Source organism: Eurosta solidaginis, chromosome X, assembly GCF_040869045.1.
Source record: "Eurosta solidaginis isolate ZX-2024a chromosome X, ASM4086904v1, whole genome shotgun sequence".
Taxonomy (NCBI): Eukaryota; Metazoa; Arthropoda; class Insecta; order Diptera; family Tephritidae; genus Eurosta; species Eurosta solidaginis.
In genome coordinates this window covers 23,314,141-23,338,385 of record NC_090324.1, presented here as the reverse complement: position 1 = coordinate 23,338,385, position 24,245 = coordinate 23,314,141, and the positions used below count along the sequence as shown (strand labels likewise).

The 24,245-nt window shown below is 37.7% G+C and overlaps 2 protein-coding genes across 7 annotated transcripts in view; both read right to left on the bottom strand.

Annotated features, from left to right (window-relative positions):
- Positions 1 to 24,245, bottom strand: part of unc-13 — a 4,182,017-nt gene that overhangs the window by 875,229 nt on the left and 3,282,543 nt on the right. The gene's annotated exons all lie outside the window — the stretch shown is intronic.
- Positions 4,100 to 6,623, bottom strand: LOC137234218 (uncharacterized). Its single transcript, XM_067757841.1, has 3 exons — positions 6,590 to 6,623; positions 5,683 to 6,287; positions 4,100 to 5,621 (listed from the first exon to the last, which is right to left on the bottom strand). Exons 1-3 carry the CDS (start codon positions 6,603 to 6,605, stop codon positions 4,194 to 4,196), a joined length of 2,049 nt encoding a protein of 682 aa, XP_067613942.1. The 5' UTR covers positions 6,606 to 6,623; the 3' UTR covers positions 4,100 to 4,193.

Genomic DNA, 24,245 nt, shown 5'->3' with positions numbered 1-24,245 from the left:
CTATATGGAAAGTTAACAAAGGTTTATCTGCCTTCTCTATGGGTACCAAAAACCCATCGTTTTTGCCCGATTTGGCTTTAACTACTATACAAGCTATACAGCTGTTAACAATTTCTGCAACTTTTGCCTCTATGCTGGATATATAAAAGTCCTTTTCAATGCAGTCTTTGGTCTTCTTAACAGAGAAGTGTCCTTGACGATGCGCCATCTCATTTACTTCTCTCTCCATCTGCGTAGGTACCACCAATTAGCTGTCGATCCGAATCTTTCTACAGAACATTATTGTATATATAAAAATCTTCGTAGTTTTTCGCCTCCAAAATCTTACGTACTGCCTTCGTCCAAGGGTTCTTCATTTGTGCCTCTCTAAGTCGATGTCGCAACGATTATTCTATAACCATACACTGCACTCTACTGAGCGCGTCTACATGCCTCATTTGCGCTCCTCGTCGGTGTTCGATCACGTAATCGTACTCTTGGAGGTACATAGCCCATCGTGCCACCCTCAGCGGAACGTCCTTTTTCTGTAACGTCATTGTGAATGCGTTGCAGTCAGTGATTAGCTTAAATCTTGACACCAATACATATACGCGCCATTTTTTAAGCGCTTGGACAATGGCAAGTACCTCCAATTCGTAGGAATGATACTTTTGTTCGGCGGCTGACGTCTTGCGGCTCATGAACTGTACCGGATGTAGTTGCTGGTCTTCGGAGTTCTTTTGGAGAAGAATGGCTCCGTATCCATACATAGAAGCATCGGTGTGGATTTCGGTAATTGCCTTGGGATTAAACATCGTGAGAACTGGTGCTTGGATCAGGGCTGTTTTCAACTGTTTAAAAGATTCTAAGGCTTTGTCGCAGATTTTAAGCTCTTCGGTTTTCTTCAGCATGTCTGACAACGGTCTCGCAATCAAGGCATATTTTTTGATGAAACAGCGAAAGTAAGACATTAAACCTGAAAATCTTTGCAGTGATTTTTTCGTCTGGGGTAAAGGAAAATTATCTATAGCTTTGGTCTTGTCGGTGCTAGGTCTAATCATACCGTTCTCGATTATACACCCAAGGAATTGTATCCTTTTTGCCAGGAACTGGCATTTTCCCCAATTAACCCTCAAGCCCTTGTCGCTCGCTAGCTTCAATACCTTCCTCAATTTCTCTACAGCTTCTTTCTCAGTCTTAGCCGGGATCACCAGATCATCCATATAGGCAACTACTGTCCCATCCCTAATATAATAATTCAAAATTGCATGAATGTAGCGACAAAATACTGCTGGTGGATTACAGATACCAAAAGGTACATACTGAAATTTATACTGGCCACTATGAGTTACGAACGCTGTATATTTGCGGAAATTTTCATCCACTGGTACATGAAAAAACCCATTTGCCAAATCTAAAGTCGCGTATACATTCGCTTCTCTAAGCCTCTCCAGTGCGTCATCGATTAAGGTCATAGGGAAGTTATCGCGTATAATTTTCGAATTCAACTTACGATAGTCGCAACGAAGTCGTTTTGTGCCGTTCTTCTTTGACACGAGTACCACAGGTGAGGCATGGCTCGAAGTGCTTGGGCGTATTATGCCTTCATCCATCCACCGTTCTACCTGTTTGTCTATAATTTTTTGTTCTTCGTATGGCACCCTTCGCGGCGGTTGATAGACAGGAACTTCGTCAGTAAGGATGATTTTCATGTTCACTGGAGGGCTATTATCTTTCTTTGGCTTGTACCCTTCTATCGTTTGACTTACCACGCTAGCTCATTAAGGTGAGCTAAATCATAATCTGTTTCTTCCCCGATAACATTAAAACATGAGTTTGAAAAAATATTTGCCATCGGAGCGTCGTCCTTTGGTACAACAGCTTTTGCTACATCTTCATTATCGACGTTACTCGACGCCACAGTTCTATCTCTAAATTCAATGTTATCGTCTCGAACCAGCATATCAAAATATTTAAAAATGGAAGTACCAAGAATGATTTCATAGCTTATGTCAACTGCTTCTACTACGTGAAACGTTAAGTTTACTGGGCTTTTATCTATTAGTACCTTTATTTCAAAACTACCCCTAGTCGATATTCTGGCTGCACCAATAACAAACAGTTGCCGTCTTTCTGGAACCAGATGAATAGATTTATCCAACTTGTTAAATATGTCGCATCGCATTAAACATAAACTACAGCCTGTATCGATTAGAGCCCATACGTCCATGTTGCAAACTTTTATCTTTTTAAGTTTTAAGTTAGTTTTTGGTGCTTCACCAATTGAATTAACGTGACCCTGTTCGCGCTATGTGCCCGTACCCTGTTGATATTCACGCTTTGTGCCTATACGCTGTTGTGTTTTGCATTCGAAAGACCTATGTCCAATTTGTTGGCATTTGAAACATTTAAATTCTCTATGTCTGCAATCTTTCCCTAAATGCGAAAATTCGCCACATTTAAAACATCTCTTTTCGATTTTTGTTGGCAAAATAGAATTTTTTTTTCTTGTTTGGGTCTGTTATATGGCTCAACCTTCTTAGAATTATCCAGTCGTGATTCCTGCTTAATCTTTTCGTAAATGACTATTTGCTCTTTTAGCTCACTTATGGTTTTTGCCTGATAAAGTACAGCCTTACTGAATTTAGAACTTGGAATACCATCAATAAAATATTCCAATAAACTTTCTTCATCTAATCGAACCGATTTGCCTATCTCCATTAACGCATACAAATACTCGCGATATTATTCGCCTTGCTTCTTGTGTCTTTTCGCTAATATTTTGTGAGCATCAGCTGAGGACAGCTTACTACCAAACTTTTTACTGAGACACAGTTTCAAGGAACTCCAATCCCGTAACCCAGTTTGACTACTTACGAAAAGTTTAGCAGCACCACGTAACAATTGTTTTGCGTATATAAATTTGTGAACTTCGTTCCAGTTTACGATTTCGGCATTCTCTTCTATTTGCTCAATCCACTTCTTTATGTCGGATGTGTCGGAACCATCGAAAGTTGATAGACTTTCCTGAATATCTTTAAAAGTGAAGTGCGCAGTACTTGCCGGCGCAGGCGATGGTCTGTATGGAACTTCAATGACGGATTGATTCGGCTGGGAATCACCATCTTCAACTTCGTCGTCCCCATCATCAATCAGGCCTAAATGTTGGAGTAGTCTTTCCCTAAGTTCGTGTTTGCGTCCAACCACTCCTAACCCTAGTTCTCTTAATCTTTCTTTTAGAGTCACTATATACTTATATATTACTTTTAAGCCTTAAATATAAATGTATTGATTTAAAAATGTTTCTTGCAGGCGTATAATTATAGTAGTTTTCTATTGTTGAATGTAATTAAAGATTAAAGTAATTTTACTCTGCTACCATTGACAGTCTTTTCAAACATATAAAACGATATATAAGCAACGTACAATGTCGTGAATAAAATTTAAATGATCGACTAATTACACATAAATGAACATACGGTAGAAATTTAATTACACCTGAGATCTTTTACAGTTTAAATCGTATTTTATGAAGCAAAATTAATCGATTCGAACATCAATTAAAGCATAGACATCTTTTGATAACACATTTCTAGTTAGAAATTACCTTCCACAGTCGTTCGTTTTTTATTTTATGCTTCTAATTGGTATGCTTATATGCAATTGTTTATTGGCGTACCTACTTCAATAAGATTTTACGGCTTCAATTTCGCATTACATCTGTACATACATATGTGCATAAGAACCAAAAGGTTTTACTCTCAAAACGTTCACGCAAGATAAATACACATAAATACACGGATTGCAATTATATTTGCAGCATATGTAGGGGAGAGTGGGGTACCTTCGGCACTTTTTTTTTGAACCTCCATATCTCAGAAAATATCCAACGAACCGCAACTTATATAACCTTAAACTAATCTCTCATTATTTAAAAATAATATAATGTGAAGCCATTTCGTGAAATTTTAGCGGAGACTAATTTATATTAAGTTATATGAAAAACGGCAAATTTGCTGAATGTGCCCCATGCCGGGGTAGCTCCGGCAATTGCCGGGGCACCTTCGTCGTTCATGTTGTGGAGTATAGTTATCAAATAAAAAGTCGTTTGGTATTAGGTTTTATTTATATTTCATATACAGGCATAAACAAAAAACGTATTTCATGGTATTGTAGTTAAAAATGCCGCGTCCTTGGCTTGAAATGATACAAAGTTATTTGATATTGAAACCACCTAGATCGGTTTCAAATATATATTTAGTGCGACAACGTGATGTTGAAGCAGGATTCACAGGGTTCGGAAGTTTAAATAAAATTTCGCTTTTTAAAACCAATGATATGTCCTTGTTCTCGGGCTTGACAAATATAGGTTGTAGAACATCAAGTTTCCTAAGAAAGCTTGCAGTGAATGTACATTCACTTAAAGTCTCAATGATTTCAGCAACATAATAAACTTTTTTTTTACAGGTTTGAGCAGGAAGGGTAAGAACGAAATCTCCGACATTCAGTTCGAAGTCATCAGTAAATTCATGACTTGAAAAATTTACCGCTTCAGACGTTTCTTCGCCATCAACAAATGATCCAACTGACTGGTCAGTATCTGCGTATTCAACACTCATATTACTTTCGTCTGAGGAATCTATTTGCATTCTCACCAAACTTTTATGTTTTCTAGTCTTCGGCTGAACTTTTTTCCTTTTATTTTTTTTACTTTTGTTCTTGGGAATATTCTCTTTACCTGAAAACTGAATGTTTCTTTTTGCTGACTGAGTGTTTATTCCAGCCGCTTTTTCTTCCAGCCTCTTTTTCTCGCAAGAACTAGTTAAAATTCGAGAGCATCCAGTTTTAGCAGTAATTTTAGAAGCATTCAAACGTGAAATCGGACGAATTTGTTCTGGTGTTAGGGAAACAGGTACATTGGTACTATTATTAGGCTCAAGTGGGTCGGTTATACTCGTATTTACAATATTATCAGGCTGAAGTGGAACAGGTTCAGTCAAAGCATCCTCATTAGTTTCAGCTGCCAAACAGAAATCATCTTCACTAAAATTTTGTGAATTGAACGGATATATTCCCGTTGATTGGAAACCACTAATGATGTTTTCTGACTTAAATGCTCTTTGGAATGGTAAATTAGTTAGCTGTGCAACTTCGTATATTGTTATTCTCTTTCCTGGATTGTTTGTCATAAAATCATAGAAAGATGTCTGAACAAATTTTTTAAATGGTCCGTAAACTGATACATCAAGTGGTTGAAGACGGTGCGAGGTATGTGGGGGAAACGACAAAAGATGTATTCCATTCTCCCTTGAATAATTAATGCTGTTAATGCTGCAGTGAGATGAATGGTTGTCAAGAAGCAAAAGAATCGGATTCTCCTTAGAACATTTTGTGTTATTTTGAATGTGTTTAAGAACGTCTATAAACAATTCTGACATCATCCAACCACTTTTACTGACTAACCCTAGGGATCCCGTAACACATCCATTCAAAAATTGGGGATTATAGCGTACGCGTGGGAAAACGAAAGCTGGTGGAAGCCGATTTCCGCTGGCGTTGATTATTCCTACAAGGGATACCAAACTGCCTCTCTCAGCAGAAACAGCTTGTCCAACTTGTCGTTGGCCCTTCGGTGCAATTATCTGAAAAGCATATCGGATTTGTTAAAACTATAACAATAAAACCGTTAATTAATTCACAAACCTTTGGCGACTCAACGACCGTGGTAATACCAGTTTCGTCTAAATTATATATATCATTTGATTGAAATGAATATTTCTCATAAAGATTTCTTAAATTTGAATAAAACTCATCGACAGCTTTTTTCGAAAAACCTGTTAGTCTTGCTAAACTAGTTTTCTCTGGCTTACGAAGAGATAGGCTCGGATTCCGTTTCATAAAACTATGTAACCAGTCTATCCCAGCTTCGTTATTTACATTCCAGTTTTCAGGAAATTCCTTGCCGTTAGCGACAGCGTATTGGTATGCCAACTTCTGAAAATTTTTATATGATAACCCATACTGATAGTAGCAACACTTCTTAACATAATCTACTAGCTCAGCTTCTTCTTTTATAGTAAAAACTTGTTTCCACGTAAACTTTGACTGGTAAATAGCATCTACATTCTTGTGACCATGTTTTTTTACTCGGGACTCAATGGTTTGTCGTTTTAAATTATACTTTTTACTGGCAGACGTCGGGGTTTCTACACCGTTTAAAACATCGGCAATTGCTTTTTTCATCTTGCTTTCGTCAACGTTTGATTGTGTTTTACGTTTATAATTTCGGACCATTTTAAAATACTTGCCTAGATAAATATATAAACAAGAAAAAAGTTTGTTTAAAACTATGAGGCGTACATTCGGCGATCCTGTATTTCTGTCCGGGGCACATTCGGCATGAATATATGTTCGCCGAATGTGCCCCAACAAAAATTGCCGAATCTACCCCGAACCATCACTTTTTACTTTTCCCTATTTTTTTTCAACGGTTGTCTTTTTTCATCACTAAACAACACTTTTTCTTGAAACTTACATTCTTACCATTCCATTTTATTGAATTTTGTAAAAAAAAAAAGACCAACAAAAACTTCAACACTTTTTCACTTACCACAAGAAAACACCATCAACACTTCCGAAAACACAAAAACACGTGTAACTTTTGACAATGCTAAAAGAGAGATGTGAGACATCAAATCGATAATTTTTATTAGTGGTGGGTATATTTTTGCTACCTAATGGTCATGTCAGATAATTCCTTCATACGGAAAACGCAATTGCCGAATGTACCCCAAAGCCGAAGGTACCCCACTCTCCCCTACTGCTTTAGCTACGCTGTCAACTTCTAATTAGAATTTTGTTTTTTTTTTTGACTTCCAACACTGCACTATCTTCTTTACAAATTTCTCTCAACTTCTATACTGAGCTTTTATTTTGCTTCTCAATATAATTTCTTTATTCTTCTTTACTATTTAACTTCTTTACCTTCCTATCGCGTTATTTCTACCTTAAATCACCTTCGCCTTTCCTTCACTTGAGGAATTTTCGTCTTCTTCTTATTCGACTCAACTTTAACTTGTCGTTTGTTTCGCTTCGCCTTATTGCTGCTTGCTTCCAACTCTCCTAACTGGTATACACCTGCTGCTGCCGCTAACGTATGTATGAAATTTTTCTCTGCTTCTACCAATTTCGCTGTTGAAGTGAACGTTTTAGTCGCAATGGTGGTGGGTTTGTCTACCCTGCCGTCTACGATTAAGCTATGTTCATAAAAACTTGTATGATGACGAAGTTGTTGCTGTGAGCGCTCCGCTCGTACCAAATTAAGATATGTATTTGTACGCTCGCTTCGTGACAAAAATTCGTATGTATACCAATAAAGTTTGCTCGTAACAACTTGTATGATGACGTCATTGCTACAGCAGTTGTGCCATTCGAATTATATGCGTTAGCTTTTGTAGCTGGTATACCAATACTTTTTGAGTGACAACTTGTATGATGACGAAGTTGCTGCTCTGTTCTGTTGTTTGAGTGCGTCGTTGCTAAAGCAGAACTGCGTTTTTGTTGACGCCGCTGAGGTTCTGAACTGCTGGCGTTCATGCGGTTATTATTCGTAACTGTGCTTGCATACCTCCGTTGATTTCATGTGTTCTTACAAATACATATATTTCGATGTATGTGGGCATATATGTAACGGTGAAAAAAAATCGTGTCACCTTTGGTCACAAATGCGCATTTTTGTTGGTGCAACTAACGCAAATGACAATTTTTCCGGATTTTATGAATTTGGTTACCTTAAATTGGTTATGCAACCGCGAATTTTCTTTTCGTTAGCTCAACTCTGCTGACTTCAAACGCAGACGTCACTCTTCTTTGATTGTTGCAGTTTTGTCTATTTCGCACGCAGTCACTACTTTTTCGCTTGCTTTAGCTCTGCTTGCCTGAGACGCAGATGATTTTTTCTTCAGTTGGCTTATTCCGGGCGAGCCCCCAAAATGTGGATTTGTTTAATACGCGGTTTGGTTTAATGTAGTTCATATATCTTTATTAAAGATTTATGTATATATTACATATTACACACGTATTTGATTGAAGTATAACTGTATGAGCTGCGTTCTGGTTGGTGCCAAAGTGTCAACTGTTCGTTCGTTCTGTTGCTGTCTTCTCACAACGTGGTCATCGTCAGTCGATCTTTCGTCCTCCCATATCTCCAATAATCCTGTCCGTCTCTTTTCGTTACAGAGTTGTATTCCTTTACGTTGCTGTCACTGTGTTTAAGCTGCGTCCACTTCTTGTTCTACGTCCGTCTGTCACTCCCACATAAATGTTACTTTGGACTAGGTAGGCAATTGAAAAGTAAAGTCCTCTCTCAGCGAACGAAAATCATACTCTACAAGTCACTTATCGTACCCGTCCTGCTATATCGATCAGAAGCATGGACCATGACAACAGCAGATGAAGCGGCTTTGGGAGTGTTCGAGAGAAAATTTCTTCGAAATATTTATGGACGTCTACGCGTTGGCGATGGCGAGTACCGAAGAAGATTTAATGATGAGCTGTACGAGCTATACGCAGACATCAATATAGTCCAGCGAATTAAAACGCAGCGACTGCGCTGGCTAGGCCATGTTATTCGAATGAAAGATGATGCTCCGGCCAAGAAAGTGTTTCTATCGGAACCCGCCTATGGAAGCAGAGGTAGACGGCGGCCCCCACTCCGTTGGAAGGACCAGATGGAAAACGATGTAAACTCCCTTGGTGTAACCAATTCGCGCTGGTTGGCGGAGCGAAAGAGCGACTGGCGTGCCTTGTTTGGTGGCCATAACCGTTTAGACGGTTAAACGCCAATTAAGTAAGTAAGTAAGAAAACGCCCATTTTGATGCTGGTACCAAGATTCGATGACGAAAGTGCAGGTATGCTAGTTTCTAAACTAAATATGAAGTAAATGTAAAATTATCAATATTTGTAATTATTTATAAAATAAAACCATGTAACACATTGTTTTAACACGAAAAAAAAACAGACTTGTTCTGGGTATAAAGTCCACAGAAAAGATAGCAAGGGGGGAAATGGAGGTGGCCTTGCGTTTATCCTACACCAATCTGTGCAATATCATATATTTGATCCCGACATCGGCCACAGGGATAGATCCTTAGAACGTCAATTCTTATCTGTCCGGTCAGGCGATGCAAACCTAGAACTCATCAACATCTACATCCCTCCTGCCACCTGTTGCCCCAGTGGATACCACCCCAATATCAGTGCCTTACTCACTGGCAATACTCTCATTATCTTAGGCAATTTCAATGCCCATCACGATTTATGGCATTCAAACTTGCAGGCAGACAGTAGGGGTGAGATGTTGGCGGATGAAATAGAAGAAACGGCGTTCTGCTCAATAAACGGAGACGCCCCCAGACGTATGGTAGAAGCTTTCACAGTTCGCGGGTGAGCGCAGGACTCGTAAACTGCGTCAACTGACAGCCGATGGTAAGATTGGCTTCCGACCACCTGCCTATACTTATTTCGCTCGAGCGTACCGCCGACTTCATCGTCACAGAAAAACGCACCTTCATAAACTTTAAAAAAGGAAAGTGGGGCGAGTACAAATCCTTTACAGAAAACCGCTTTCCTGCCCTCCCTATCCCTATTGATGCTCGCCAAGGGGAGCGTGCTTTCCGCAAGATCATTGAATCTGCCTCGGCTCGCTTCATTCCCGCCGGTAGAATTCCCGAAATTCGGCCTAACTTTCGGGCGGAGGCCGCAAATTTAGCGAGAGAACGTGACCTTATAAGACAGCTCGATCCCGGCGACCCCCAAATAAGGGATATAATCCAACGCATAAGATTGCTTGTGGATGAACACAAGCGGGCGAAATGGGAGGAGCACCTAAGAGGTTGTAACCTCTCTTCCGGTGTAGGTAAGCTTTGGTCCACCGTTAAGTTCCTATCGAATCCGTCTAAGCAGAATGAAAAAATTTCCATCGCCTTTCGCGATAAAATGCTGACGGATGCGGAAAAATGCGGAGCGCTTTCTGCCGACAATTTATAATGCATTCTACGGTCGACAAAGATAGACGGAGGGCCAACAGACACGTACATAAACATAAATTCAGCGCGTCTCCAATTACCATCACCGCCAAAGAGGTTGAGGATGCCATAGGTCATGCCAAACCATCCAAAGCAGTGGGCCCAGACGACATAGCCATGCCGATGCTTACAAGCCTAGGGAAAGAGGGTTTAAAATATTTAGCGCATGCCTTCAAACTCTCTCTTGCTGGTAAATAGCAAAGCTGAAGTCAATGCAATTATTGGAAGAGAAGCGCTGATGTAGTCGTAACGTATTATTTACGTATGTTGGTTTTAGCAATGTATTGTTTTTTGTATATGTATTTCAAATATGTTAACTTCGCTATAGTTTTCTTTTTTTGCCTTACTCCCTTAATTCTATACCTATCGATTTTTCTTACTATGAGTTTCAAACTAAATATTAATTATTATTTTTTAATTGTATCTTTTCAACTTTCTCTTGGTTCCTATATAATGTAACACGTGATTGCATGCAATTACATATGTGTTGCAGTTTTTGTGCATTTAGCATTTTTGTATTGTTTCCTTCTCCAACATATGGTTTTAAGCCCCTGTGAGAAATCTGCCTTTAGCTTTAGCGATTGCCACAAGAATTTAATAAATATTTTATACAAGCAATCGGCTGGACTTAGCGTATTGCACTTTACTGCTTGAAGTATGATTGGTGACAAATTGGATTATGTTAGGGATATATTTTCGGAATCAGATGTTGATGTTATCAGTGTCTCAGAAACCTGGTTTTCCTCTGACTTATCTGATGCTTACTACAGTATCCCTAACTATAGAATGACACATGTAGATCGATTAGCTAGAAGGGGAGGAGGGGTTGCAATATATTGCAAGGCCACCTTAAAGATTAATATGTTATCAGAGTCTAAAAATAGTGACAGAGAGTTTATTATAGCTGAAATATCTGATAACATAAATAAAGTGCTAGTATCCTGTATATATAACCCAGATAGATGTTATTTGTTAGATTCCTTTCTTGCTGAGTTATCTACGTTTTTAATAGACTACGAGCGTCTTGTTATTTGTGGTGACTTCAATGTTAATTTACTCTTAAATGACTTACATGTAAATAAATTACTTGACCATATTTCAACTGCTGGCCTTGTTATAGTCAACAAACATGTACCAACACGATATGCAGATAATTCGACTCCAAGTTTATTGAACCTGATTATTACGTCAAGTCGTGATCATGCTACAAAATTTGACCAAATCAACTTTATTTCTGACCATGATTTAATTTTTGTTCACTAGATATTACGTTCGATCGTCCTTTAACAGTGTCAACCACTGTTTTTCGTGATCTTAGGGCTTGTTAATGTGGATGCTTTGTTTGTTGATTTGTGCAATGTTGATTGGACGTTGTGTTGGTTTATTCTTACTGTGGACGGCAAACTTCCCTTTACGTAGTCCTCGGGCTGATGTCAATGCTGTTCATTGGTATACTTTTAAAGTCAGGTCTGCTATAAGGGAACGAAATAGACTTTACGCGAAATGGAAGAGGAGACAAACTAAGTCTGCTTGGTCTATATATAAAATCTCCCGAAACTAAGCCACCGTCATCATAAGAAAATCCAACCAGATGTATTGTATTGTATTGTATTTATTTAATCACATTAGTACATTAAGATAATGAAATCTTTTATGAGTACAACAACCAGGTATTACAATTGAATTATAAATTTGTATATGAAGCAAATTATGCCAAAACGTTAATTTAAGCTACATAAATGAACAGATAAAAAAATATAAAAAAAAACGAGTATAAGAAAGTAGTATAGAAGAAGTATAGAGAAGTAGTTTGAAATTATTTTATATAGCCAATTTAAGTTTCAAGATTAGAAAAGTACCTGTAAAAAATACGTCTATAGTTGTTTTGGTCTAAAGAGTTTCTCACAGAAGCAGGGATTGAATTCCAGAGGCGCGCGGTGTTGACAAAGAACAGCCTAGTCGAAGGTGCATAATTAAAAGTAGGCACGGATAGAGTGCATGAGCGGAGAGACCTATTAAATACGATTTTATTATACAAGTATGCCGGTGTTTTTGTTAGGATCAGGCGAAACAGAAAATGCAACTCCTTGCTTTCTGATAATCAGACAGGTTACAGCCCAGAAGTCTAAATCTCCAAGCGGATATATGTTCAAACTTATGTAAGCCATATACGTACCGAGTGACGTAATTAAGGTAACCTCCATTTTATGGGTAGATCTTGAGTCGAGCTTATTGTAGATCAGCTCCGAGTATGTAATAAGGGGTATAACGATTTGGATGGCAAATTTTATTTTGATATGTAATGGCGTAAAAGGCGCGGACTGTCGCAAACTGCGCAGAGTGCCATACATCTTTCCTACCCCGGAGTTGACACGATCAGTCTCAGTAAGACTAGTGTTCATTATAACACCAAGGTTTCTAATTTTACTAACGGTCTTCACCGTAGCGGTCCCAATACTTAGGTCAGGTATTGTAAGATTTGCGATACTTTTTCTGGCAATGGGCAAAACATATGATTTAGCTGCGTTTAGATAAAGTCCATTTTTATTCGCCCAACATAAAATAGCAGATAAATCGTTATTTATTTTAAGGCAGAGATCATGCAACTTAAAGGATCTGTGATCCTTACACTAAAAAAAAATTAAAGGGCCAACTTGCCCTGGATACTTAATAAGAAAAGAAGCTTTTTTAGATTTAAGATTTAACACTTTATTCAGTATTCTAAAATTAAGTACGATTGCGGTTAGTATGAAAGCCCCGACGCAACTTCCCTCTGCGTGGAATGCTGCCCCTTTTATAAAATTTCGTGCAGCTACATTCTGTAGCTAGACATATGCGACGTCTGGGTGTGAGTATGTCTTACTTGGCTGGCATGTGCAATGCAAAAGTCTCACAACATTGTGAAATAGAAATATGCTGACTCTGCTGCAATGTGCATAGGTACTGACGTGGTTCCCATAGATTTGATAACGTTGCGCAATATTGTCATTGAGCGATATGATGAAATGCACTTGCCCTTGAAGCGGGTTTGCAATTATGCTGCTTATAATAATTATACTAGCGCAGCTGCATGTGGCCCATCAAACGTGGGAAGAATAATTATGCTGACACAGCTGCAGGTGGCCCATGGGACTGTGGGAAGAATGATTATACTGACACAGCGGCAGGTGGCTATGGGATTGTGGGAAGAATGATTATGCTGACACAGCTGCACGTGAAAACTTCAGCTTGTGGGAATCCAACATATGGGGGGCACCAGCGTGTTAACTTGCATATTGCTAAAACCATCGGATAAATAAAGCTGAATATCATCAGCATATGCATGCAAACTTACAAAGTCGCAGACATAAAACGCATCATTCAGAAAAAGACTGAAAAGCAATGGACCAAGTATGGACCCTTTCGGAACGCCAGTCACCACTTTCTTTGGCTCCGATACATCTGATCCATTACTGACAAACCGATACCTGTCAGACAAGTAACTTTCCATTAACCTCCGATCGTTACTGCCAAAACCAAAATAATGCTGTAGCTTTTGACATAGTAGTGTGTGGTTGACTGAGTCAAATGCTTTCGAAAAGTCAAGCAGACACAGAAGGGTAAAGTGGCCTTTATCAAATGATACACGTTTGCCATCAAGTATTTTTATCTAAGCTGTTGAACAGCTGTGTTTAGCTCTAAAACCTGACTTATTTGGCGAAAGTAAGTTGTGTCCCGTAACATGCGAGCTGATCTGTTCAGCTAATAGGCTTTCAAACACTTTAGATAGCACTGGTAAAATATTTATAGGCCTAAAATCTTCCGGAGAGTTTGTTTTATTATTTTTGGGGCAGGGTCAAACCTTAGCTACTTTCAACATTTCAGGACAGCATAAGCTCGTAATGGTATAGTTGATGATGTGACTTATGGTGTTTATTATATATGACAAAATTATTTTGACGAATTTAAACACAATTCCATCCAACCCAATTGCATTGGTTCCAATTTTATATATGCACTTTATGACTTCAGGTTCCGACGCCGTACAAAACTCAAAAATAACAGATGGATAACGAGCGGATAAGCAAGACGAAACATCCACAGAGTTTGAGGTACGCACAGGTCAATTTACGCTTTATTACGAACTTTAATAGCAACCAGTACTTTACTATTGAACCATGGACATGATTGAGATTTTACTTTTCGAGTTCGAAAAGGAATGTGCTTGTCATAGGCCTCCAATATTTTGCTATTAAGGAAAGTGAGTTTTTATTAACAGTAGACAAATACCAACATTCACTCCAGTCAATACAAGACAGATCATAAAATAAAGCATTATTGTCAAGTAAGCTGTAATCTCTAAAGGTATGGGTACTACCTAACTTATTATCACGGTCAAACTTAAGATCTTGAGTACAAAAAATAAGGTCATGGTGATAAAAAGGATATTTCGTCAAAGTTTAAAACAATTTCAGGGACGGAGATAATAAAATAATCTAGTAGACTAGGAGAACAATTTTTAGCGTATCTTGTAGGTACATTAGTATTAACAAAAGACAGGCCTCCTGCGGCAACATTATTGCACAATCCATCTCTGAAACACTCACGAAAAAGAAGATTAACATTTAGGTCTCCACTTACAAACAGGTAATCATAGTCAACTATATAAGTGACCAAGGATGAAAAGAGGATGTCAAGATTTGTAGATCTATGGGGGTTGTATGCGCACGCTACTAATATTTTAACACGATTATCACAAAAACTCAAGAAATAAGTACTCCACCCCTGGGCTTTCAGATCTCAATACCACTTTAGACTGAATATTATTTTACAAATATTGCTACACCACCTCCTTTTTATCCATTCTATCATTGCGAAATAATCTACAGTTATTGATTGTCAAGTGAATGTCATCTATTTCATGTGAAACCAGGTTTCAGTCACACAAATGACATCAACTGCAGATGTCTCAAAGAGAAACCTTGCAATGTCCATTTTTTCATTATTTAAGCTTCTGACAATGAAATGAGCTATGTTAACTCCTTTGTGTTGCTGGCAGAGTAAATTTATCATAACAAGGCTGTTATCAACAGCACCACATGCGCCAATGCTATGAGACATAAATTTAAACAAACACAGAGCCCAAGACAACTATTAGACAATTAGAAGGAAATAAAATGTTTACATTACATACGCTACTCAAATGGGCCATCTTTACATTTAAATCTGAAGAGAGCATAAATTGAAAGGGAGGAAAATAAAAATACATAAATAAACTTATAGAATAACTACACACCAGCATTATAAATCTTTTAGAAACAATGCAGCTCCTCAAGTGCCGAAATTTTGACAAGCTGGGAGCCATTTTTTGGTCGAACGTATATTTCGCCTCTTAATGTGAAGGTTGACTTTATTTTACCTTCTCTTCTCAGCCGCACCGCCGTTTGAAATATTTTTCTATTGACTAATGACAGACTCTCAAATATACGAAAGAAGCCGTCAAGACCAGCAACTTCCAAAGATATTGGTGATTTCGTTTTTTTTGTGATGCTCACCAAAAGCGCGCAGCGTTCGTTTGCGATCATACGGCCGTTGAAATTTAACTATCACAGCACTATTTTCTCTGTTCCCAGAACGAGCAGTGCGGAAAATATCACAAATCTGAGGGGAGTGGAAGTCAATAGAGATGCAGACTTGATTGAAAATACTCTTCAAGTATTCCCCTTCAGCATACGGCACTCCAAAAATTACAGCATCAGCGGCAAACTCATAAGTACGCTTCTCTTCTTTTACACTCTTCAATTCGCTCTTTAATTGTTGAAAATCTGTTTTGAGGCCATTCGCTTCGGCTTCCAATGTCACTATTCGCTGCTCTGATTCTTTGACTTTAGTAACCAAAGCAGCAACCTTACAGTCAATTCTCTTTATTAACTCGTTCTCCAGCTCAGTTTTTTTTATCTGATAGGCTGTCAAATATAGAATGCAGCTTTTCCGATTGTTGCTGTAACTTCTCCTCTAACTCCCGTAGCGTAGCACTAACTGCAGACAAAATCGCACTCTCATCCTATTTGGGATTTTTTTCTACTGTTGAACCTTTTTATTACAATTATAAATTAAACCCGTCACTTCCGATTTATGGCGAAACTTGAGGAATCTTAACATATATGGGAAGTGTCAAAAGGATTGTCAAGTCGACCCAGATATCCTAAATGATTATTTTATTAGGTCAAGTGAGTGTCGGGACAGTCATATACCTCTGAACATTATAAGTCGTTTTGAGCCAGTGAATAAATTTTAATTTAAAGCATCAGCAAGAGGTTTGTAAAACAATTATGGACATCAAATTTGGGGAGGATGGGATCTTCTTAAAGTTCATCAAACTCGTTCTGCTATTCATTTTAGGAACTCTCACGTATATTATTAATCATTGCTTCACAACTTCTTGTTTCCCTGTGGAGTGGAAGAAGGCGTTAATTATTCCTGTCACCAAAAAACACATATTGGTATTGAACTTTGCAATTATAGGCCAATTAGCATTTTAGCTGCGTTTGCTAAAGTGTGTGAGTCCTTGATAGCGGGTCAAATCTCGGCTTATGTTAAGGAGAACAACCTGTTGAGTCCACTGCAATCTGGGTTCAAACCCAAGCACAGTTGCTCTACTGCAATGATCAAAATATTTGACGACATAAGAACTAGTTTTGATAATAGTGACTTAACCCTTCTGTGCCTCCTTGACTTTTCTAAGGCCTTTTACTCAGTGCAGCACAACCTCCTTTGCAAAAAACTCGAATTCTATATCAGGTTCTCTATTAAATCTGCTCAGCTTATGGCCAGTTACCTGGAGGGAAGAACCCAGAAGGTAGTTTGCAAAAACTCTGCATCCAAATCTCGGCTTGTCCCTTCTGGTGTGCCACAAGGCTCTGTGCTTGGCCCTCTTCTGTTTAGTCTTTTTGTCAATGATGTTTTCTCAGAGTGTCAACACGTAAATGACCACGCATATGCTGATGATATTCAGTTATACCTATCTAGTCGTGCCTGCCTTGTCGAAGATTTATGTTATAAAATAAATAGTGGCTTGTCTGCAATCCGGAAATGAGCTTGTGAAAACTGTCTATGCTTAAATACTGAAAGGTCATATGTGTTGCCCATAAGTAGTAGCGTTGTACATGTTGAAGATACTCCAAAGCTCTTTGTTGGAAATAGTGCCATCTCGTTTACTGAAAAGATTCGAAATTTGGGTTTTAAGATAAACTCCAAGTTGACCTGTATTGACCACGTTAATAAAATTCTAGGTAATGTTTATTCTATTTTGCGTCGTTTAAGAGCCTTTGCTTCTTTTACACCTTTGGAGACCAGAAAAAAGTTAGCTATACAATTGATTGTGGCACACATAACATACTCTGAGCTTGACTAAAGTCAATTAGATTCTGCTTCGAGCCATAAAATTGATGTTGCATTTAATAATATAACGCGTTATGTCTATGGCCTTAAAAAGTATGACCACATCTCCACATGGAGATGCAAAGTTCTAGGATGCAGTACTTTTGATTATATTGCTGCACGAAACTGTATATTTATGTTCAAAATTATTGAATTCAAAACTCCGAATTATCTTTATGAAAAACTAAAATTTTCCAAGTCTTCTAGTCACCAAAAGCTAATAATATGACGATATTTATATTTTTCCTCATCGAGGCTGTTTTTTTTAATGCTGTAAGACTCTGGAACTCTATTCCTGATTCTCTCAAGGCTGATATGGGTAGGAGCAACTACAAGAAGCTAATTCATAGTTACTTCAATTCAGTGTGATTAATGTGGTTACAATATAATATCATCTATATTCTATTCTTTCTTTCTGAATAAACTTAAGCACTTTCTTATTCTTATTAAACGCGTACTCTAGGTTAAGTATTAAAGTTGTTATAACAACCTCAATTTAAAATTATTTATTTTGTTTTTTCAAATTTGCTGATGCACTTAAAAAGACTTTGGCTTACAGATACAACCACTATGTTAAATAAATATAAATATAAATACTTCAAAGCAAATTTGCAGCTAGCCTGTCATCAGCATGGTTTTAGAAAACTCCATAGCACCACCACCGCGCTAAATGCCATTAGCACCCCGATAAATTACGGTTTAAATCAAAACCCCCACAATAGGACAGTACTCGTTGCACTAGACCTATCAAAAGCTTTTGATACGGTCAACCATGGCACGTTACTGCAAGACTTGTAAGGTTCTACCCTTCCCTCATATCTTAAACGGGGACCACAAATTACATATTAATATATATATTAAAGCTACTTTCGCCACCAGAAGGAGTTACTATCGTTTCCTACGCCGATGACTGCACAATAATGGCCACAGGCCCAGGCCCACAGATCGACGAGCTTTGCAACAGAATAAACGGCTAACTCCATGATCTCTCCAGTTTTTCGCCTAGCGAAACCTGGCTTTATCACCGACTAACTCCTCCGCGACCTTATTTACAACATGGTCGTCCCAAATGTCGACCATTTTGAACATCCACGTCGATGGCACTACGCTGCCGACTGTCCTACACCCCAAAATCTTGGGTTTGACGTTTGATCAGGATCTACATTTTGGTGAGCATGCAGCCGCAATTGTACCGAAAATCGAGAGCCGTAATAAAATCCTCAAATCCCTTGCTATCAGTACTTGGGGAAATAACAAAGAAAGGCTCATTACCACTTACAAAGCTATTGGCCAGCCGATTGCACGCTGTTCTCTATATGGTCGCCAAGCCTAAACACTACTCACTGGAAGAAGCTACAGGCCTGCCAAAATACTGCTCTCAGAACCGCCACGGGCTGTCTTCTTATGTGCCCTGAACACCATCTACATAATTAGGCGAGAATACTCCCCATCAGGGAGAGAAATGAGATGCTAACCAAACAGATCCTGTTGAATACCCAGAAACCTGTGCATCCCAACAGACATCTGATTGATGAGCCAACACCGCACAGGGGCTTAAATAGTCATCTCCGTAAGCATTATGAGGAAATACGGCACCTGAGAACTCAGCCGTATGAAGCAAAAAAACACAAGCAGGTCCTCAGTGAACTCCACAGGCGTCGTGCCTTTATGCCAGGAATTTCCCGGTGAATCCAGTACCCAAAGAACATTACCCAAAACTTGCGGAAGAGGAACATACTCTCCCCAGGGAAACGCGAGTCAGTCTAGCTCAACTTCGATCTGGATACTGTAACAGGTTAAACTTTTACCTATACAGAATCAACCCCTACATACTAAATGTATGTCCTGCTTGCAATGTGTCCCCACATGACACCAACCATCTCTTTAATTGAAATGTGGAACCAGCGCCTCTAACATTCCTCACATTATGGTCCACCCCTGCTGAAACAGCAAGTTTCTTTGGACTCCCGTTAGAGGATATTGATGACAATTTGTGATCGGTGGCACCTATTGGATGGGGCAAAGCACTGCTATAACAACAACAACAACAGGATTGATATAGCTCACTTAATACATGCTGCATGTAAATGGAAGTGTTTTACAAAAGATAACCACCCTTTTGTCAAATAATTGTACATCAGATGTTTGGCATTCGTGGTCGATTGTCAGAATTTTCAGCAATTGGAAGACGTATTTTTATCAGTTTCCCATGTTGCTCTTCCGCAGTTTGATGAATACGAAAATCAAAAACTGAATGATCAATGTGCAATAAATTCTAGGAGAAAATAAGAAAAGTACATAGAGAAATGGAAAGTGAAGGAGGTTGAAGAAGCTCTATTGTTCACTGAGAAAACTTCCAAGACAATCTCGTCCTTACCCGATGAAAGCAATATCGACGATGATGATGACTCTGCAAAAGATATCGTCAGCTGGATAAGAGATATTTAATTTCGTGCTGGTATTGAGGCTGATGTTGCAAAAGTCTCCGTAAATGCTTTTTATTTACCTAAATTTGCCAAACAACTTGGTGATTTAATGAAAGACTTTCCTTTACGGTGATCGCACATTTCAAGTCAAAATATAAGCATGGATCTTCTAGTTATGTTGAATCGCATTTCTCCGAAAGGAAGACAAATCATTTGAAAAATACACACTTCCAATTAATGCAGATCGATTTTTAAAAATCGAGATTCCCGAACAAAAGGGTAGTGATATTTTTTTAAAGCCAAAATGGTCCAAACACAAAATTTAGGACTGACAATGTAGTGATAGTAATGTAACCTCCAGTAATATTGATATAAATGCCAACAGCTCTTTAATTGAAAATCTAAATGACTAAGGTCTCAAGTCCTTCGAGAATTGGGGAAACCTTGGGAAACCTTCGGTTGACGTTGTTCCAGATGCTAGCTCAGGTAGTTTTATTAATATATGAAATACATATGTAACTCTTGTAGCTGTTTAAACAAGTCTGTTTTATTAAATATCATTTTCTAGATTTCGATGTTGTACCAGCTAATTTACACGATTCAATTGAAGATGATGAAGAAGTGAATCAAGATGCACTAAACATTGATCGCATCCCCGGTGGTGATTTTCTTAGCTGCCTGTTTAGTAAGTCTATCGTATTAAGAATTATTAATTTTTTTGCAGACTTCAATACTGCGCCTGCCTATATGAATAAATTCATCGAACTAATTGAAGATGATGAGAAAGAAAATCATGACTCACTAAATATTAACACAGAAGTATCTGATCACAAATAGAATTAGTATTGGTATTATAGAGTTATTTATAATGTCACATATGTACCAAAAAAAATCAAGAAAAATGCAGTTCTAACTGAATCTACAACAAAGAAACGGCAGAAAAAAACTAAATATTTGAGACCATATCCCGCAACAAAACATAAAAATAATTTAAGGTCTATGCAGGTTGGATTTCTTTTGCGAAACGCTTCTGTGCTCCCACCAGTAGATTTGAGAACTATTCAACTGAGCGATGTAACTTCAGTAAAAATAGTAGCTAATTTAAAAAACAGGTGTCCATTTGATTCAGTTGCACAGTTACTATTAGTGAGTGCTATCGAATGTAGCAAATATGAAAAATATGTGAGAGAGTCATTTGCAAACTATGTGCAACTAGCAAAACATATTTACTTAGTGCACATATTTTAGAATCAGTATATCCCCCAACTGTAAATTTTCGGCAACAGGGTGTTCCTACAACTATTATCATTAACGCTTGGGATAGCATTCTTGGAGTGGTACATAAGCTTATGGAATCCGAACCAAGTGCGTATTATACAAAGGACTGTTCAGGAACTTGTAGTACTACAAACAAAGAACCAAACTATTATGGAATGATTATTATAAAGTTGAGTCTGAGGCGAATTACCAATTGCGATATATTATGGAAACACTTACGATGTACATAAACTACTCAAGTATTTCTATTTTTCCTAAAAGATCAACTTTAACTCTTAAACATTGGATCACTCAAACTCTATTAAAAAAGATCAGGCTGAAAAACACGTTACGAAAAAAAAGCAACAGGCAACCGGAGAATACTAAGCTAAGAAATCGTGGGCGTCTGTTGAATAAAAGGGTAAACAAAGAAATACGTACAAGGCGCGATAAATATTTTCAAAACCTTTTTCTCATAGCGCAGAGCAACTCCAAAAAAGAATGGGATGCTATAAATAGAATAACAAACCGTAATTCTAAAAGAAAATGCGAGAATGTGAACGAACTCAATGATTTCTTTGTCAACGTAGGAAAAGCCTCCGATTTAAGCAGTAATCCTAAGCCCTGCACTTGCTATACAAACCCAATACATACCGAATTCTTTCGGCCGAATAACAGTTTTATCTTTGATGCCATTAAAGGCGCAGAGATTATTAATATAATTAAATCTCTAAGTAACTCTAATTAATATGGTAATGACAACATATCAAATCGAACGGTAAAGAGCATAGAATTTAACATTGTTGATATTTTAAAACATTTATTTAATTTAAGTATAGCCTCCGGAGTTTTTCCTGCTCACTTAAAATGCGCTACGGTTATACCACTCTTTAAAAAGGGGAATAAAAATTACAAAAATAACTACAGGCCCATATCTCTTTTATCTTCAATCTCAAAAATTTTTGAGAAAGCAGTGAAAAATAGGGTTCTGTCGTATTTAAACAAAGTTAAATTTTTGAGCCCTACAAAATTTGGTTTTATGTCCGGGCTTTCTACTGAAGATGCTCTTCTAGATTTTTCTTCCTTTATTTATAAGTGAATTGATGATAAAAAATGTTGTGCGAGTCTCTTTGTAGACATAACAAAGGCATTTGATATGGTTGATCATAGTATTCTAATAAGCAAGCTTAGCTACGCAGGTTTTTGTGGTAATATTATTAATACGTCATATCTAGAGAATAGAGTTCAGAGAGTTAAAGTTGAAAATAATCTAAGTGAACCAAGGCCTATAACCCTAGGGGTTCCACAGGGTTCGGTTCTGGGACCAATCTTATTTTTAATATACATTAATTCAATATTCTCTTTGCCTTTTATTGGTAAAGTAACAGCCTTTGCTGATGACCTTGCCATAGCATATGGATCGAAAAATGAATTTAATCTTTTTGCTGATATTAACCACGATGTTCACCTTTTAAGATCTTGGTTCGCAAGGCATAATCTCGTGGTAAGCAGCAAAACGAAGTTGATGTATATCAACCTTTGCGGGAAGCAAATACCTAAGAACGAGGTTGTTTTTCATAGTTCTATATGTATGCGGCATCGTTTGTGTGCAGCTACTTGTACTCAAAATAACAAAACTGTCAGTTTTGATGAGAAAATAAGTTGTGACAGTAAATGTTTTGAGATCGAAGTCGCTTCTAATTTCAAATATTTGGGTGTTATAATCGATCAAAATCTAAGTTGATCATCGCATATTTCTGCGTTCTTTCTATAACTTAAGAAAACTTCCAATAGAATATTGTTATTGGTTTATCATGGACTAATCCATTCAAAATTACAATACGGAGTCAGTTGTTGGGGTGGTGCCTACGCTAGTAAGATCCATCCGCTTTTAATCCTACAGAAGTATCTAATCCGAAGAATATGTAAAGCTCCTCGTTTAACACACTCTATGGAGCTATTCAAAAAATTAAATATTCTTCCTGTACCGCACTCACACTATTTTAAAGTTTTAACATTTTTTTTTATAAGGAGCGGGTATACGCAAAGCCCAATATACAACCTTTACAATATGAGAAATAAGACGTTATCTCAAATAAAAGTTCCTAGCTTTCGCACCACACTTTTTCGTAACTTCTACACCATCGTATCATGTAATCTATATAATAAACTACCTGCGGAAATACGACTCATTAGAAGGCTATCAGCGTTTCTGAGGGAAGTGAGGCAGCGGCTACTTGGTTTCAATCATGAGGGCATTGAAATTCTTTTGAGACCTATAATATAAGTACCTGCGTCCATTAGCATCGAGGTTGTTTTTTCTTTTTCCATTTGATGAAAGTACCTTGACATCTGTAATCTTGAATTTTTTGTTTTAATATTCATAGTGTACTTTTTCCTTATACATATTTATATCTTTTCAATTGTAAGCAATTATAGTTTGTTATTATTATGCGCCCCAAAAGCACTTATAATACTAAAAGAATGAAATGGCATTTCCTCTGCTCATTGAAAGAGCATTTAATGTCATTATCTATTTTCTTATTTCTATTTTTATTTCATATTGTAATACTATAGAAATTGTTACCATTTACGAGAAAATAAAAATTAAACCATACATACATACATACATTTAATATCTGAAGTCTTAGGCACGTGACACCAGAAAGCTGTTTCCAGTCAGAATACACATTATGAACCTACAGTCCCCTATTTTTAGTGATAAAAGTAACTTCATGGGTGTAAGATTCTGCATATGATCTTGGAAACAGCCCGTGTCAAGTTCACCGCCTTTTGCACTTGGTTGAAAATGTGCTACTCCCTGAACTCAAGCTGCCCAGGCCTCGCTTTTGCATTTATTTTTTATTTTTGTGATTATGATAATCATTTATGGGGGGGTATGCCTCTCTAGTTTTTTGCCATATGCACTTTTTTCTACGAAATACCGGAAGCTTTCTTCGTACTCCCTCCACACGGAGTTTCCATAACAACTTACTATTTAGTATAATTCCTAGCGATTTTGTGCTGTATTTTTCTCGTAGAGTTGCCCCTAAAAGCTTATACTCGGTCCAATTATAT

Bases quoted from the DNA above. Each gene is read 5' to 3' on its own strand.
- LOC137234218 (XM_067757841.1), bottom strand. The intron at 5,622-5,682 runs GTTTGTGAATTA...TATGCTTTTCAG, and splicing joins CGGTCGTTGAGTCGCCAAAG to ATAATTGCACCGAAGGGCCA.